Raw genomic sequence first — 18,174 nt, forward strand, 5'->3', positions numbered from 1 at the left:
CAGGGCTTCGCTCCCGTGGGAATTCCGAGATAAAAAGTACCCTATGTGTATATTATACTCGTTTACCAAATTTCGTAACAATCCGTCTAAAAAATTTTACTAGAAATAGTAACGTACACATATACATCACAACATTTATAATAATAGTAGGTTTAGTAGGATTTAAGAGGTTTATATATAATAATGCATCCGTGCGAAACCGGGGCGGGCTGCAAGTTATGTATATAATAAACCTACTTAGCTAATAAATATGTATTTTATTGAGATATTCGTATGTGTTTGTTGCAGCGATGTTCCGGCAGGTGGTGCTGCTGTCGGTGAGCACGCAGTTATGACAGGTGTAGCGATTCACTACGTACCTTATATTTATTGTACCATGTAACATATACCTATATCATTACGAGTAAATAAAATATTCATATGTGATATCTAGAACTGGTGCATTTTATTTCACTAGCCCTAATACTGATTATTTTAATGATGATTACTATTTAATATCTTACTATTAATACTAATATTTTGTGAGGATGTATATGTGTGTGTTTGTTACCCTTTCACGCAAAATCTACTGGACGGATTGTTATAGAATTTAATTTGGTACACGGGTAGGATATAACTTGGAATAAAACATAGGGTACTTTTTATCCCGGAATTCCCATGGGAGCGAACAGTTGTACAGGGTAACTTGATGTGCTGTTGAGTGTACATAGTGATGCAAGCGCGCTAATGTTATACGCGAAGAGGACATTTACAATAAAACGATTATATTTTTTCAACGTGAGTCTTGGTGAGCGTGGAATAAATCAGCGTTTATCTTGGAGTGTTTTACTACACCGTCAGCAGGTTAAGAGCCAACAACAAGGAAGGAATGAATGAATAAAAACTATAATGATATAAAATCAATAAATAGTCAAATGGAAATGGGTAAAAGGCCCCTTTTACCCATTTCCTTATTAACACGTTGACAGCTAACAATATTATGAGCTGTCAACGTGTTAAAGATAATTGGACGAGCTAATGTAAGGCCCACGACTGACATTAATAATTACTACCTTGTAGAGTTGTGTGTATCCGAACATGTTCAACTGTTGAATACCTGATTAATGATAAATTATTAAAACGAATGACTATCTTGTAACAATATAATGACCTATGCCCGCGTGTTTTTAACACACTTTAATCTAACAATGTGTTTTACTTCTAATAATAAACTGGTGCTGCCTATTTACGAACTAGTGTGAAAATGTTATTCAAATAAAATAATTGGGATTTAGAAAAAAATCGTAATATTAACATATAAAATATAACATTTTGACTTAGTGCAATTTTGAGTAGCGATGACATTTCACACGTTTATTTTTATTATATATTTCGTATGATTTTGTCTAAATTGTATTAAGGTGGACATACACATTGCCAATAGCTTACACACTTGTATGCCCACTATGTTTACACTAACAGGTGGGCAAGTATATGACAAGTACTATATGAGGCAGGGTTGCGGGGAGGAATCTATTGCAAGTTTATCTTGCAAATGTAGGTAGTTCCTACTTGCATACCAGCAGACAAGTGTATTTTCGCCTTTCAAGTGGCGGCACTTCATTACGTTTTGCGAAAGCATCAAGTTATGTTGTACAAACCCGACGAAAATTGAGCTAAAAATGTATATATGTAATGTACAAATATAAAAATACCCTGCAAAGAGATTTTGCAATCGCCGAGAGCTCTCTCACAACCAAAAGTTGGAGTAAACTAAACACTCGAATAAACTAGTAATATCTACAAAATATCATGTTTGCTAAAGATCACTACGAGGGAGACGAGGGCCACCAACGACAGGCTGCTGAAGTGGTGCAAGCGCGAACCGACGTTGTAATGCGTTATCTGAAATAGAAAAAAAATCGTCTTCAAGAATCATTCCAACTTATGATGATATACAAAACTTAATGACGTCAAAAAATTACTTAAAACTAAGTCTGCTGCCGACTGGGTCCGTAACTCATGTGGCCAGCCCTGAATTAATCTTTTAACACCCTTTTTGAAGAAATCCCTGAAATCTTTATTTCATCTATTTGTTTTGTTTCTACATCTCTGGCTCGCACTCACAAGTCTCAGCAATTCAAATAGGTTGGTTACCGTAGCGTTGATCCAATTGGTGTAGCTGGAGACGCGGGCGTTGACCCCGGGATACCGCGCCTGCGCACAGCCGGCGCCCCAGGAGATGACGCCCACCAGCACATTGTTGAACAGCAGCGGGCCGCCGCTGTCGCCCTGGCACGCGTCACGACCTAAAGAACGGTAGAGCCGAGATTGGTGTACATTCAAAGATGTCAACTTTTTAACTTGGGCAGAGAGTGCGTGGAGCTTATTACGTTTCCGATTCCGAAAGGGGCGGAGACATGGCAAACACGTTTACCCCACTCGTTTGCCTCAGTCCCGCGTATCGTTTCATACCTTTTGTTAGATAAATGGCAATAACGCATCTTCTTGTCCTTGTTTCGTGGAAGATCCCATCAAATTGAACACCTGGTTACATGACCTGCGAGACAACTCACCGCCAACATCGATGACCCCAGCACAGATCATGTTCTGCGTGATGGTGGCCGGCACGCCCTGCAGCACCTGAATCTCGCGGTAGCGTGTCGCGCACAGCGTGTGGTTGACGACGTACACCGCTACGTGGCGGAGGACTTCAGACGGCGTATGGACGTTCATCTGGAAACGATTCGGAAGGTTTTTGAGTGAATTAAACTAAAACGGTATTTCTTACGTTCACAACATAAATAAGAAAATATGTACAAATGTGTGCCACATGTATTCGCTCTTAGTATTTTCGACACAAAATTTACTGGACCGATTGGAATTTGAAGGCGCTAAGCAAGACTAATAAGTATTCGTGAGAGAGTTCTGAGGAGGCATTACGAAATGCCAGTTCAAATTTGTTAATTACGTTAATTGTTAGAAAATCCTTGAACCCTCAGCCACCTCAGATATACCTACTGTCTTAATGTTTTTGACATTTGGAAAAAATGTATCGAATTTGACCTCGTAGTGAAATCACATAGGTATTGAAAATTAGCTGCGCCCCGGGGCTTCGCTCCAGTGGGAATTTCGGGATGAAAAGTCCTTTCAGTACCTTTTGACCATGTACTTTATTGTGTACTTACATTGTTTATGTATAATTTATTAATTTATGTATAATTTTTTATCAGTAATATATTACTGATAAAAAATTATACATAAGTACATTTATATTTAAAAAATGGTAAATAATAGGGACCAACACTGTTTGAATGAGTTTCGGCATTTTTTCTCAGCAGTGGTCGTTCCGAAATGCTAGTAGTTTGTAGCTTTGGTAAACATAATTTAATTTAGAATATGTAGTATAGTATACGTGAAAAAGTGCCTGTGAAGGCCTAATTTCTGAAGAAATGATTTTATTTTCATTATATTCTAACTCGTGCACCAAATTTCATAACAATCCATCCAGTAGATTTTGCGTGAAAGAGTAACAAACATACACAAACTTTCGCATTTATAATATTAGTAGGATAATGTTGCCAAATAATGCAGTAATAAAGATATAGGAACAAATTTCCCAAAAGTATTTATTTCACAATCAGCTGCAATGAATATCTCTTGATTGGCTTTGTCCCCGTTGTCGGTGTTTTCTGTGACTTTTTATCTTTCTTATGTACCTACATTATTATATATTTTGTAAGTAACATATTGATTAATTACCAAGAAATGTTTATAAGATTACGTCATTAGACCAACATGTAATACCTACACAAAAAAATACTTTTTTAAAGAAAACTTTGCCACCATGGTTTAGTTAAAGCGTGTGACTTCCACCAAAGCACACCAAGGTTTTGTTGCCAACCAAAAATATAACCAACAAAATTATGGTTGTCAAACATCTAACAATTCAATAAAAAAAAAACTTTGAATGCCACACGTCATGCCGCATGTGTGCTCCCAGCGGAAGCGTAGTGATTCGAAAATTTTGAGACCATTCAGGGAAGCAGTTAGGACACTTGAACCGACACGATGCCTTCTTCAGATATATTATAGAAGGAAAGGTGGAAGGAAGAAGGTCCAGGAAGACCAAGAGATAGTTACATACATCAGGAAAATAAAAAAAAAAGTGGGTGTCGTGTGGGTTTGTTTCAAGAAGTTTTGGCTTTGGAAAGAGAACAATGGAAGGAACTCTACTGACAAGAGCCTCACTCTTAGACCATTATTTTTGTCGCAGACACTACGCACCGGCCATGATCATCTTTCTACGTAACATAGCTTAGTTACGTGAGTTAAACAAGCAAGGAAGAATTTTGTTTCGTCGCAACCGTGGTCGATAACATGTGTAAAATCACAAAGACGGCAGGTTAGCGTGCCCAAGTGAGATAGAAGTTTTCCGGACAACATCCCAGGCCATCTCATACAAAATTCACACGGTCCCGTTTCTTCTTTTGTATTTCTAATACGCATTTGTCATTCTTGTATGAGCGTAACAAGTCTTCAGTCGTCAGAGTTTTCACTGTCTACGCGTAATATAGAAATGTTTACTTACATCAGTGCGTCCCCACCCCGCATGCACCACGGTCGAGTTGTCCGGAACCACGAAGCCCAAGTTAGGGATCCCCAAAGAGTTGATACTGGTGCTATTTCGGAGGGTGGACGCTAGAACCACCACTGCGATGTCGTTGTCTAAGGTCAAGTGGTTGTACGCCTCATGGACCACGTACATGGAAACACGGACGATGCTTCCACCTTTATTAAGGAAAAGATAAACTTTAAAAACAAATGCAAAAAAGTAATTTTTGTCTTGTGACTAATAAACCACGCCTGTGCTGTGAATGGTTGAATAGTACCCTCGATCCAGGGTGGACTTGTCATGCTTACAATAATGCATTGTCATAGAAACTAAAGCAATGTGGGAAATTTTAACTCTTTAGGACAAATGAAAGTAGGTGAAATTTAGCTTGCAAGATTTGATTACAGACAAGCAAACATCGGGACAGGTGTAAACAAAAGCTTGTAATAAGAATTTCAATTTATAAAACAAAACTATACGCCTATATCGACTACTAAAAGCGATTTTCGTATATATTTTTTCTACTGCCGACTTCCAAAGTGCAGGTGAAGAAGAAGTGGCGCAACAAATTTCACCGCGACCTTTTCTCCAAAGGAATCTATTGGATAATGTTATGGAGTCTGTTAAAAATCATATTATTCAGTTTTTTTACCAGATGAAAGTCTCGAGGATCCCGCGCGGATGCTGAGAACTGAAGGCGGGATAATATTGTTCAGTCTGAAAAATAAATAAAAAGACTTCGGCAGCGCCTAAACAAACCGTTGCATGGTAGGGCATCGGTCGTGGTCCACCTGTTAAGTTCAGCCGGGTGGATCACGCCCGTTTTTTCTTGGCGCTGCCCCTAAAATTTACAATTTTTTCGGCAAAAAATAGTCTTTGCATTAGAGACTTTGGGCCAAAACTTTTGTTAGAAGTATAATAAAATCTACGACCTAAAAAAGAATGTAAAACTATAAATAATTATACTCTTTTAGCTTTTTATTATCCTATTAAACATCATGCAACGAAACATGGAAAATGATATTTTTCAGATTGACCAGCCCCCTGGTCCATCATCTCTTAACGCGACCCACTTTACGACCTAAACTGAACTGCATCGCAAATTCGTACCATCGACTTAATTTTTAGTATGAATGCGATTCATTTTAGGTTCCTAAATTGAGCTGAGTTGCATTCGAATCGTTCTGTAAAAGTTGATGGTAGGCCTGCAGGTTCTTGGAAGTTTATGTACATATATTTATGGAAGGTTATAATTGTATATGTTATAGAATATAGTATCGTTGAGTTAGTTTCAAACTTACTTTGGGGCTAACTCAATCTGTGTGATTTGCCACTATATATTTAATTATTAATATAATTAATTAATGTACTCACTGATCGTAGAAGCAGTGTGCCGCAGTGAGCACATGCCGCATGGTCAGCAGCGAGCCTCCACACTGAAGCTGGTTGTTCACACGTAGCTGTGAGATATACACAACATTTTAATATCTGAGGGCTGTGTGCTGTGTTTTCATGCATTTTAACGTATACCTATCTAACACTAGCGGCCAGTCCCGGCTTCGCTCGGGTTAAACCATAAAATAGTAGCTTATGTTACTCCTGATGGTTTTGTCTCTCTGTGTGCCAAATTTAATCAAATTGGTACTTTAGTAGTTTTTGAGTTTATTACAAACAAAACAATACAAATGTTTAACCTCCGAAGCAAAAATGTTATAAGTTTGACCGCTAAGTGTGTCTGTCTGTATGTCTGTGTACGTGGCACCGTAGCTCATCAACGGGTGAACCGATGTGGATGTTTTTTTATTAGAGAGAAATTTGTTCAAGAAATTGGTTCGGTTGTGAAATTGGCTCAGCCGTTCAAAAGTTTTAGCGAAATTAATGTTAAAAGTTTTTTTATTTGTTGTAGTTTATGGATTAGTATGGATGAGTTATTATTGCACAGCAGTTCTTAAGAATCCCTTCACTCCAGCGCCATGGAGCTGCCATCTGGTGGTGAGTTTGGCTACTTGAAGATGCCGCAGGATCAGTCTACCCAGGTGAGCTAGATAGGCGTTCATATATATTGCAGTTCAGATAATTCTCCATCTTGTCCGTGACCGATGCGATGTCAGTTATCTTAATGATTTTGCTTGCCATGCCCCGTAAGTACCGGCCTTTATTTAGCTAATTTTGAAACTTTTTATTTAGTATCAAGTATATTCAGTTAGATTGGCGCTACCTGGCCAGCTTTTATTTCAACTTTTACCCAAATCCTGCATTGAGTTTCTGACGCGAATAAAAAAGAGATATTGGTGTTTTATTTATTGTTGTCGATAAGGACACAAAGCGCCGCGATATCTGCCACTTAACCTGATAGATAGCGCTAACAGTACACATGTTTCTTCTACAATAGATATAGTTCAATTCAGACACTAAAAAGCAATTAATTGACCGAGCGAGGTGTACAAGTCAACTTAAGCAAAAATACATTTTTTGTATCTTTGTAACTTAACTTTCAAATCGTTGGTCTGATTTTAATGACATTTAAAATAAATAAATAAAATAAATATATTGGGACAAATCACACAGATTGATCTAGCCCCAAAGTAAGTTCGAGACTTGTATTATGGGATACTAACTCAACGTTACTATATTTTATAATAAATACATATATAGATAAACATCCAAAACCCGGGCCAATAAAAAAAATACATTTTCCATCATGACCCGACCGGGGTTCGAACCCGGGATCTGTCGGTTCAGTGGCTAGAACCTTACCACTGCGCCACCGAGGTTGTCAACGTTTTAAAAATTTTAATTGTTGTAAAAGGTATGTAGGATCTGTCGATAGAATTTTTAAATTCGTGGGGCAACAAAATCATTTTAATCAATTTTGAAATACTCACAATTTTGTAAAAATGTATTATGTTCGCGAAGTTTAAGTTCGCGGTGAACTACTATTATTTACCTGAATAACAAAAGGGTACTGCTCGATGGTGGTTTCGGTGCCGCCGATGATCCTGTTGGTGGCCGGGCGCAGCGGGGGGCTCTGCACAGTTATGTTGAGCCGCTGCCGGTCTATCGGGTCTGCATAAGCTGGAAACACAAAAAATAGTCTTAAATCCCGCTGTAAAACGGCCTTCCCCGAAATGTGGATGAAAAGTATTTTATAGCCATTTAAAATATGTCAATAAACACATTGAAAATGGGTTGTCTAAAAAATTAATCGTTAATTAATCATACTCTGGACTGAAATTTTTATAGTGGAATCCTAATTTTGTCCTTCTTCCTTCATCTTTTATCTTTATCTAACATTTATAAGCGCTTTCGGATCACTAGAGCCATCATGTTTCTATCAATTCCTTTCAGTTTATAGCTAAAACTAAAAAAGTAAGTACCACAGTTTTTTATTACTTTATAGTATACTTTTAGATTAAGTAGTACTTAGGTACCTATTTAGAAATCGTCCGAAAATGCTGCATTTAAAATTCTTCTGTCTCTGTCTGTACTCCTGTCTCTCTCTCTTCTCACTGTAGACTTTAGACATTAAAACTTAATTTTAAGTAATTACTTAGACATTAAAACTTAATTTTAAGTATTTTTGTAATCAATACTTTTCTTTTGTCCTTTCCCAAATCCCATGTTATAGATAGGGGTCGCTGCATAATGTATGTAAATCCATACATTTTCTGTTCTTTCCACAACTGTCTATTTTCTACTTTACTACTCTTTTCTATTATGTCAGTCTTCCACTCCCTTCATCCACTTTTTTGTTATCTGAGTGAATCTCTTCCCATCTCAGTACATGCCCAAAACATTAGCCTAGTCACGGTTATACATTAGTCACGACATATACTCATTGTTCTATGTAAAATATAAAACACTTATTAGATATCGTGTACGATATCTGTTAAGTGTTTTATATTTTAAATAATAATTAGGTACACCTAATTACCGTATGATTCATATGTACCTAGATACACCGAAATGTCTAATCAGTCGTCATTAAAATATAGTGTCAATAAAATGTTTCGATAAAAAATGCGGATATGCTACAAACAACAACACCAATAGACATGGGCTTAACATATGTATATGTATTTATTTTTTAGTTATATCTAAATCTGGCGTGGACGTTAAAATTAAAAAAAATGTTTGGTTGCATAAAATTTCGTGAAATGTAAATATGTTTTGTGCTCTAAATAAATTCGATTCAATACTTTTTGCCAGGTGAACGATACGAAATTGGGACCATCGCTTCTTGATAACCTACTTATAAGGCAATACTTCAACAACATTCACTGCTATACACTCTCACTTTTCTCAGTTACTGGTAATGACATTATATTATAGGTATTGATGTTGACCGCAGTTCCGCCCGCGGAACCCTATGTTTAATCTCGAATCATTCACTATATCTGTCCCAAATTTCATCTAGATCGGCCTAGCTGTTTAGCCTTAAAAGCGTGACAACAGTGTGGATGATAATATGGAAGTATAGATTCTTCATAGTCGTATTCCTCATGGCTGAGGGTCGTGGTCATTACGTGGAATTAAACATACGTAACAACTTTATTGGCATTAGTAATGGAGTGGTTTGCCATTGCCTTCTCCATTTCACACATAAGTTAATGGTCAACCAGTGTGCAGGTTTCCTCACGATGTTTTCCTTCACCGGAAGCAAACGGTGGCCAATGAAAACTACTATACATGAGTCAGATTGGTATACAAACTCATGTGGCACGAGTAGGATTCGAACCTGGGACCTTTTGATCCACAGGCGGGCGTCTTAACCATTACACCACCGCTTCATATTCATAGTTATGTACTATATGTGGCACTTGTATGAGTGAGTGTAAGGGAAAGTACCTAATGAAAGAACAAAGTACTTATCTACAATGAGTATTCCGAAATTATAAAAATAATATCTTGTAAGTTGTAATTTACTAAGTAGTGTTAAATATAAGTTAAAGAAGGCAGCTGGCAGACCTTCTTTGCTATGGATTCATGCGTTGTTTTCCTTAGTTTACCTTCTCCCATTGATCATCAGCTGTTGGCGCAAAATGTCTCCACTCCTGACATGTTCATATCTTGCCTGACGCAATCCATCTCATTTTATTTCAGGCCTTCCTCTCCCCGTACAACCAATGATACTCCCCGTATAATCAATGCTTTTTTCAGTAAATATACTTTTTGCTAAAACCAATGGAGTATGTGTCTTCTAAGCGCATCATTAATTAATGTAACTTACGAACTGCCTCTTAATATAATCATCCAAGCATTGAAGAACGTTGTTCTTGTCGGTGGAGCAGCCTCTATATCCTCTACCATCGATTTTCCTCCCTATATTTAGCGACTCTTGCCTTCTCCTTCAACTGAACCATTAATGCCCTTCGTGGCTTTCCTTTTCGACTTTTCCTACCAGTGGTGGCCAGTCTTGTGTCTATTGTAATCTTCAGTAAACGATCGCTTCTCTTTGATCATATTTTTCGTGATCGTTTTTAGGTAACCTTAAAGATAATATAAATATAGCTTTGAATGAAAATTTTAAAAATATTAACTTACAGCAAACGATGATAATCAACACGAACACAGTCGTCCTCCACATGGTGTCTGCCGCTACTGGTGTGCGTGATGGCACGGCGTGATAACCGAGACCTTATCAGATATATATTGATAGGGCATCGGCGATTGCCGAAAGATCTTTGTGAGAATACATAAGGGACTATCGGCATACCTCGAAAATACCAATAATTAATCATCGAAGATCCTTTTTTCTATGAATCACAAATATATTGTACATTTTTGGTATGTGTTAATTATATTTTCTATTAGCGTAAATGGCTGCGTGTGTATGACGAATGAACTCTATTGTCCTTATAAATAAACGGACAGAAAAATTAATAAAGCGATTTCTCTATTTCTTATTGCGAAAAAAGCTATTACTTGCTAGGGAACCGCTAGTAAGAATATGTTTTATAATTCAAACTACTGTGTATAATAATATAATATGATAATTGGTGTTATGTTTCTATTCTATAGTAATTATCCATAGTAGAGTTATCCACAAAATAAAAAAGTTACAAAAAATTATCTTCAATCTGATAAAGAAACACGATACTTGTTTCTTCCTTGCGTAAACATAAATAGATTATAGGTATATACGCATTATGTTCATTAATCGCAGACCTTTATTATTTTAATTTCGTTCATTTCGGAAATGTACAACTGGAAATGTAAAAATTGCACACCCATGATGAGTTTTATAGTTGTCCAGAATTAGTATTGTCACCTTACATGATAATTATTACTTCTATACTACTGTAAAACCCCATAAAATCCTACTCATATTATAAATTATAAATGCAAAAGTTTGTAAGGATGAATGTTTATTAGTTTTTCATGCAAAATCTACTGGACCGATTGTTATGAAATTTTTTATCCCGAAATCAATAAAAATATATTTTATTAATTTCGGGATAAAAAATGTACAGTAGTACAAACAAATTGAAAAATTGTACCACCGCTACCAATATATCTACGCGTAAATATATAAAAGGTTCATGAAACCCAGTATGTGTAAGGCATTTAGGGGAGAAACATACATTATAACCCTAGGAAGATTATCGGCGCAATGATAAATTCTAGTAAGGAAATAGATAGTCGATAGAATTAGGTAGAATATTATTTATTCGTATCATAAAACATCTTTTAACATAAAATAATTGCTGGAAACTACTAGGAAGGTTCCAATTGTAGCCAAAGTTAGACTATTTAAGTAGTCCAAGCGTGAGCCGGAATTGTATCGCGTTACCTGAAATAGAAAATGTGTCCTTCACTAAAGTTGCAATTCGTACGTGGATTAGATTAGCACAGGATAGAGAAAAACATAAGATAGCGTAGAAAAAGAGAGGTCTATGCACAAAATCAAATCATTACTTCAGAAATTAGGCCTTCACAGGCACTTTTTCAATTAAATAATGTTTACCAAAGCTACTGCACTTCAGAACGACTACTGCCGGAAAGAAATGCCGAAAGAAACTCATTTAAACAGTATTTGTGATTATCATACCATTTTTTAAATATACATTTCTATATATTTTTTTCTCAGTAACATAACAATATAAGATACACAACGATTTTAAAATTACAGACAAATCTTCTTAAATATTTTAACGATTACGTTTTTACACCGAACCCGGGTTTCGTGGCGTCACAGCCTTGAATGCAAACGAAATGGGAAGATCAGAAAGAGATTCCTAACACAGGTGTTAGAATTTATTCTAAACTTATAGAAGTCAATTTTAATCACTGGAATACCACCTCTACGCCTATTATAATAATTAAACTGTGTTCAGACGGCGGTTTTGTGATATTGATATAGTTGTTTGACAGCCTTATTGAGGGTGGAACAGCCCACAGCCTTAACAATGCAGTCAGGGTTGTCACAAAGTATGAAAGACATTGTATAAATAGCCCTTAATTTAGCTCCCAACGCATTATACTGACGAATTCCCTATATTTCCTAGCCTCCCACGATGCATAGCGAACCAAATAAATAGATTTTCAACTGTGGTCTGAAGTTCACCAGTTGCATACCGTAGCGTTGATCCAGTTGGTGTAGCTGGAGACGCGGGCGTTGACCCCGGGATACCGCGCCTGCGCACAGCCGGCGCCCCAGGAGATGACGCCCACCAGCTCGTTGTTGAACAGCAGCGGCCCGCCGCTGTCGCCCTGGCACGCGTCTCGACCTTCAAGAAAAAAACATATTTTGACGACCACCGTATGGTCTAATGGTCATGCCGGACTACTACATCGGAAATTCCGGATAAAAAATGATCTTTTTCAAATTCAAATTCAAATCATTTATTCAGAAATTAGACCTTCACAGGCACTTTTTCTCGTCAATCTTTAAATTTATAGTTATTTCTCACAAGCTTGAAACTACTTTCAAATTGACCTGGGTCTTGGATGTTATCCAATCCTTTAGATCTGACGAGGAACATTAATATGCTAAAAAGAGCTGATCAGGTCTCTATAAAAAAGAACTCCTCAACGGCAACAGCACGGTTATGTAACTTCAACATTGCAAATTTGGTCGTTTAAACCTGTCACCTAACTTACTCAGGGTCAAGTTATTTCCTGACTGTACTGCATAGTATAAAACAAAGTACCTCCGTCTGCTTCTAAGCTTTCATCTTTTAAAAACGTAACGGATTTTGATGCAGTTTTCACTGTTATTTAAACAATTTGTTTCTGAAGGTTTATATATAAATTATAGGTGCGCTAAACTGCTTAAAAAAATAACAGACATCGTTAAATTATTTTTAATAATTAGCTTTTCTTAACTGCTTTTCTGCTAATAGCTTATTATTTTTCGTTGAAAAAAGTTGTTAAATTAAAATATCTTGTGTGTTAATAATAGTTTTAAATATAATACAATTTTCGTGGAAAAAAAGTTGGTAACATATTTGTAGCAGAATTTAATTTATTGATGATGGTTTTAACCTGTTATTTTTACGACGTTTTTAATTTTTGTACGATTTTAATGAGTTAATTTTAAGCGTTAACAGTTAACGATAGTTGCCTAAATTAATTAACCTATTTTTGTGTTTACATTAAATAACAGTATTATGCTTAACGTTTAAACGCCCATAAATGTCCCCGTGCGAAGGCGGACCAGGTCGCTAGTAAAGACAGTTGTGTACCGCCAACATCGATGACCCCAGCACAGATCATGTTCTGCGTGATGGTGGCCGGCACGCCCTGCAGCACCTGAATCTCGCGGTAGCGTGTCGCGCACAGCGTGTGGTTGACGACGTACACCGCTACGTGGCGGAGGACTTCAGACGGCACCTGTATGTTCTCCTGAAGAATAATGTTATTATTATACTATCAGGTAAAAAAATAGGCATGTGGTCCGCCAGCGTTTCGTCGTCGCAGCCTTCGGTGGAACACTAGGGGTGTCACAAGAAACTTTGTGTTCTAGGGTTTTTAGCCTTCGAGATCCGCGACCTTTGAACTCTGTCTACCTCGTAAGACTTATTACTGTATGTCAATTATAAGATCTTTTATAAGAAAAATAGGAAAACTATAATCTTCCTTTCTTATCGTAATGTGTTATTGTTAACACTAGTGTCGACATAATAAGTTAGGGACTAAGGATAAGAATTGTTATGCCCAGCAGTGCAGGGTCATTATTAGCCATCGAATGTGGTGAGAAATTTCCAATAAAAATTATTTTTCTCCCATATTTGTTTCACAATCAGCCTGTTATCTACCGCTGGTTATCCCTTGATTGGCTGTTACAGTTATCAGCGTTATCTCATTGTAATCATTTATCCATTACTTAGAAGTAACGTCCACAGATACTCGTACAAGCACTCAGGCACAGGCAAACAGATAATTAGATAGCATAATTAATGTGATAATTTATTTTTAGGAGATAAATCATGCTATGGTATGTATAATTAGGGACAAATCACATAGGCAGGGTCGTGGGATTATTTCCCGCTCGAATCCAGATTTTATTTATTAAACCTTCAACTTTAAGAAAAGAATAAACGACTTCGTGAAGGCTCCTCGCTGGTATTACAGATGTTTCTGGGCAGCGGAGACCGCTTTGCTCGATGCTCTTTTGACAGATTTCCCGGTTCCTACCACCATCAATACACCTTTGAATGCTTTTGATCTGAACCAAAAGGATATCTGAATTACGGTTCTATTAGATATAACAAAAAATTGAGAATTTTTAAAGGCTCTTTTCCTGGTCGAAGCTAGAAATGATAAAACTGCTATAACTCACATTAGTTCGGCCCCATCCCGCATGTACCACAGTTGCATTGTCAGACACGACGTACCCCTGCCTCGGGATGGCGACGAAATTGACGCTGGCGCTCTGTCGCAGTCGTGACGACAACACAACCACTGCGATGTCGTTGTCAAAGGTGATGGGGTTGTAGCGCTCGTGAACTACGTAGCGGGAGATTCGTACTGTTGTCCCGCCTAGTAAAACACGGACCAAATATAAATTTGACGACCTCGGTGGCGCAGTGGTGAAGTGCTTGCCCTCTGAACCGAGATCCCGGGTCCCGGGTTCGATCCCAGGTCGGGTCATAATGGAAAATGTTTTTCTGATTGGCCCAGGTCTTGGATGTTTATCTATCTATATATGTATTTGTTATAACATATAGTATCGTTGAGTTAGTATCCCATAACACGCAAGTCTTGAACTTTGGGGCTAGCTCAATTTGTGTGATTTGTCCCAATATATTTATTTATTATTATTTATTGAATAAATATAAAATATTTTTGAAGTGAAAACTTCTTTGTGCACTTTTTGCGATGGCGTGTAAAAATGATTGCGTGTAAAATATTAAACTCGCGTCATCAACGTTAATATTCAAGTTTACACTTCTCCCGGAGTGCAAACCTGTTTTTTTAAATAATAACAGTCATCATCACCTCAGGCCGTTTCTGCTCGCTGCTGAGCATAAACCTCTCTTCTTTTGCGCCAACCTTCTCTAACCTGTGCCAATCTAACCCATGTACGACCTGCGACTTTAGTAATGTTATCTGGCCACGCTGCTGGCTTTCCGACACTTTTTTTCCCTGTCTTAGGTCACCATTCGGTCAGTTGCTTCAACCCCACGTATCGGCACACAAATTTTGTAAGGCGTGCGTATGCCCTATGCGTACATTGTGCAGTTTGTATTTTCTTTTTACTTGTAACTTGCTTTGGCAAGGAAAAACCAGCAATGTATGACAAGTTCGCCTTATTCGGCGAATTCTTGTTAGATATGTAGGATTTGAAATTTAATTGTTTTAGAATCAATGATTGCACTACTCACTCAAGAAGGCAGTGATTGCACTGCCTTCAATAGACTAGAAGACAACGCATACCTGAAGAAAGATTGGTGGATCCAGCTCGGATTCTGAACACTGACAGCCGGAGCGGGTTGTTGCGCCTTAAATATAAATAATGCACGTTAAAGTAGTTAGGTAAGAAAAGTTTTAGTTTTCAGAATGTTATTACCGCTGCGGCCGCGCTAGCATTACGATCCGTCAATTTTCTTGAGGAAGGAGTCATTTCTAAAATCAATTATTCATAAAATTTACATTACCATAGTACTTAAAGATTAATTATTTTAAAATCCGATAGTAAAACGAATTCTTGTCTTAGTTAAAATTCGAAAAATCGTAATGACAGCGCGGCCGCAGCGGTCGGAAAGCTCTGAGAACTACGATCAAATAAAAAAGGTTATAACTAATAATAAATTCAACTTAATTACGCGATACAGTGCCTGTGCATTGTCTAATTTCTGAATTTGACTTTGTCTTTTTTATGAAACTTTCGCAATAGAACGCGTTTTTGTCACATTCTTTTATAATCTTAAATTTGATCATACTAAGTTGTCGGAGAGGTGATTATAATTTGATGTTTTATTTCTATCCCTCACTCTCAACTGAACTCTTTTCCTATTGTGCGTCGCAGGAGGAGAGAGGAGTTTTCTCCTTCAATTCGTGATCTGCCGGCTGTAATATCACAGCCGGATATTAATTAAGTTTTATTTCACAATAACTCCGTGCTTTTTACGTTGATTGCGGCTTCACAGTCCCGAATAAAACCGGAGACACATAAAATAGAAATAGAGAGATTACATACAGGTATACGTAATAGCAGGGATACTCACTGGTCGAAGAAGCAGTGCGCCGCAGAGAGCACGTGTCTCAGCGTCAGCAGCGAGCCTCCACACTGAAGCTGGTTGTTGACACGTAGCTGCACATCATCATCATTAACATCAACAGCCATTTAAACGTCCCCACTGCTGGGACACTGACCTTCCTTATAGTGATAGGGAGTATGCGCCATGACCCACCACGCGGGCATTGCAGATTGGCGGGTTTTAACGACTGCAAATACAGCCGGGTCCAACGACTTATCATGTATTCCGAAGCACGGAGCCGCGTGAAAATTCAAACTGATAAATTATTTTAATGGTTGTTAAAGCATTATTCGGTTTAATTAAATTTAAATAAAAATTCTAACGGTTCATTGCGATCTCAGGATTGATTTTAGTCTTAAAAAAGGGGATAATATTTCACATTTCGGTACGAGGCGGTACGTTCAGTACCAATCACATTGCGGTGTTGATGTGGTCACGACACAATGCGCTCTGTGATTGTTTCACTGCGACTCACTGCAAGAGGTCTTGATATCGAAATGTGCATCGTAAACGCATACAAAGCTCTTTATGAAAAACCATCCTAACCGATAAACTGTTTTAACGTTGTAACATACATATGTTCACTCAGCTTACCTGTACAAGAAAAGGGTACTGCTGGATAGTGGTCTGGCTCCCCCCTATGATCCTGTTGGTTACCGGCCCCACCACTGGGTCCTGCACCGTTATGTTGTACCGCTCTGTTTCAATGGGGTCTGCGTGGGCTGGAAGCATATACAGACATTATAACGTAATTTTTAATCACTTTACATTTTATTTCATTATAATTTAACAAATTTTTTGTACGTGCAGAATTTTTGTGACGAGGACATATTTTCTATGCAATAATATGTCCAATATACTATCACAAATACTTCGGATTCGCGGCGTCACGTCTCCAAATGATAGAGAGAGAGAGAGAGAGAGAGAGAGAGTGGTAATGACTGTACGTACTACGTATTGAAACTTTAACAATGATCAAGGAATTAATAAGTAGGTCCTATCCATGTCTCCGACAATGATACTCACAGCAAACGAAGATAGCAATAAAAACAACAGTACTCCACATGGTGATCATCGCTTAATGACTCAAATTGTCAACAAACTCTGATATATACCATCTGTTGATAATAAAAATAATCGGCGAATCATTTTATTGACGAATTTGTCAATTCGTAGTGCACGTGCTAAGTTATCTATTATATTTTTACCAAACTGCTTTAAAAGGAGCGTAATGTTTATGTCTACAATAACTGTTTCTTATTAGAATCACGACATAAACTCCCTTAACTTTTTAACGTCGGATAAGTCTTTACAGAAAATGTTATTGTTATGCCATTATTGATTGTATCTAATGATAGATGTAAGTCTCGAACTCGTATTGGGGCTAATTCAAATTGTGTAAATTGTCATTTGTCTTTATATATTTATTTATTACTAGCCGATGCCCGCGACTTCGTTCGCGTGACCGAAAAAAGGAGTAAAAATTATTAGAGAAATTTAATTGTACAGACAAAGCGTAACGATACCCTATACATACAGAAGATGCTCATCAGACTGAAAAACTGTATTTCCTATAGTTTAGCTGTACAAATCCGTCCAGTAGGTTCGAAGATCAGCGTGTCCAAAGGGACAGAATTTTTTTCAAATTCTTACTCTGTTACACTGACTCTATCGCGTAATTTTATTTTTATGTAAATATAATTCAACGTACATATTTTTTTCTACTGTTTTATTATATGTATTGGTTATTTATTACCTATTTTCTTTTGTAATCAATTAATGCTAAATTTCTATGTAACATCATAGATATACCCAAACAGATTACATTCATGTCATTATCTGATTTATCAAGGATTAGGTATAAATTTCTTGGTA

The 18,174-nt window shown here is 37.3% G+C and overlaps 3 protein-coding genes across 10 annotated transcripts in view; 1 reads left to right on the plus strand and 2 right to left on the minus strand.

Moving 5' to 3' along the window:
• The window catches only part of Wnk (Wnk kinase), a 49,775-nt gene extending 49,340 nt beyond the window's left edge, over positions 1 to 435 (plus strand). For all 8 annotated transcript variants that reach the window (XM_053763235.1, XM_053763241.2, XM_053763240.1 and 5 more), the window contains one exon: positions 289 to 435. In XM_053763235.1, coding sequence (XP_053619210.1) covers positions 289 to 335 — 47 coding nt within the window. In that variant the 3' untranslated portion in view covers positions 336 to 435. The remainder of the gene's footprint in view (positions 1 to 288) is intronic.
• Positions 436 to 1,765: 1,330 nt separating this feature from the next.
• LOC128680235 (trypsin CFT-1-like) lies at positions 1,766 to 10,281 on the minus strand. The gene is made up of 8 exons (XM_053763245.1): positions 10,139 to 10,281; positions 7,542 to 7,669; positions 5,969 to 6,054; positions 5,247 to 5,311; positions 4,571 to 4,770; positions 2,556 to 2,715; positions 2,137 to 2,288; positions 1,766 to 1,884 (listed from the first exon to the last, which is right to left on the minus strand). The coding sequence occupies exons 1-8, from the start codon at positions 10,179 to 10,181 to the stop codon at positions 1,780 to 1,782; spliced, it is 939 nt and encodes a 312-aa protein (XP_053619220.1). The 5' UTR covers positions 10,182 to 10,281; the 3' UTR covers positions 1,766 to 1,779.
• A 964-nt stretch (positions 10,282 to 11,245) lies between these two features.
• Positions 11,246 to 17,440, minus strand: LOC128680234 (achelase-1-like). Its single transcript, XM_053763244.1, has 8 exons — positions 17,326 to 17,440; positions 16,894 to 17,021; positions 16,267 to 16,352; positions 15,476 to 15,540; positions 14,379 to 14,578; positions 13,282 to 13,441; positions 12,173 to 12,324; positions 11,246 to 11,387 (listed from the first exon to the last, which is right to left on the minus strand). The coding sequence occupies exons 1-8, from the start codon at positions 17,372 to 17,374 to the stop codon at positions 11,271 to 11,273; spliced, it is 957 nt and encodes a 318-aa protein (XP_053619219.1). The 5' UTR covers positions 17,375 to 17,440; the 3' UTR covers positions 11,246 to 11,270.
• Between the last annotated feature and the right edge of the window lie 734 nt (positions 17,441 to 18,174).

Source organism: Plodia interpunctella, chromosome 23 (genome assembly GCF_027563975.2).
Source record: "Plodia interpunctella isolate USDA-ARS_2022_Savannah chromosome 23, ilPloInte3.2, whole genome shotgun sequence".
NCBI classification, from domain to species: domain Eukaryota; kingdom Metazoa; phylum Arthropoda; class Insecta; order Lepidoptera; family Pyralidae; genus Plodia; species Plodia interpunctella.

Bases quoted from the DNA above. Each gene is read 5' to 3' on its own strand.
- LOC128680235 (XM_053763245.1), bottom strand. From the start codon at position 10,181: ATGTGGAGGACGACTGTGTTCGTGTTGATTATCATCGTTTGCT. The intron at 2,289-2,555 runs GTGAGTTGTCTC...ACCGTTCTTTAG, and splicing joins TGGGGTCATCGATGTTGGCG to GTCGTGACGCGTGCCAGGGC. The intron at 1,885-2,136 runs GTAACCAACCTA...TTTCTATTTCAG, and splicing joins CCAATTGGATCAACGCTACG to ATAACGCATTACAACGTCGG.
- LOC128680234 (XM_053763244.1), bottom strand. From the start codon at position 17,374: ATGATCACCATGTGGAGTACTGTTGTTTTTATTGCTATCTTCGTTTGC. The intron at 14,579-15,475 runs GTATGCGTTGTC...GTGTTTTACTAG, and splicing joins ATCCACCAATCTTTCTTCAG to GCGGGACAACAGTACGAATC. The intron at 11,388-12,172 runs GTATGCAACTGG...TTTCTATTTCAG, and splicing joins CCAACTGGATCAACGCTACG to GTAACGCGATACAATTCCGG.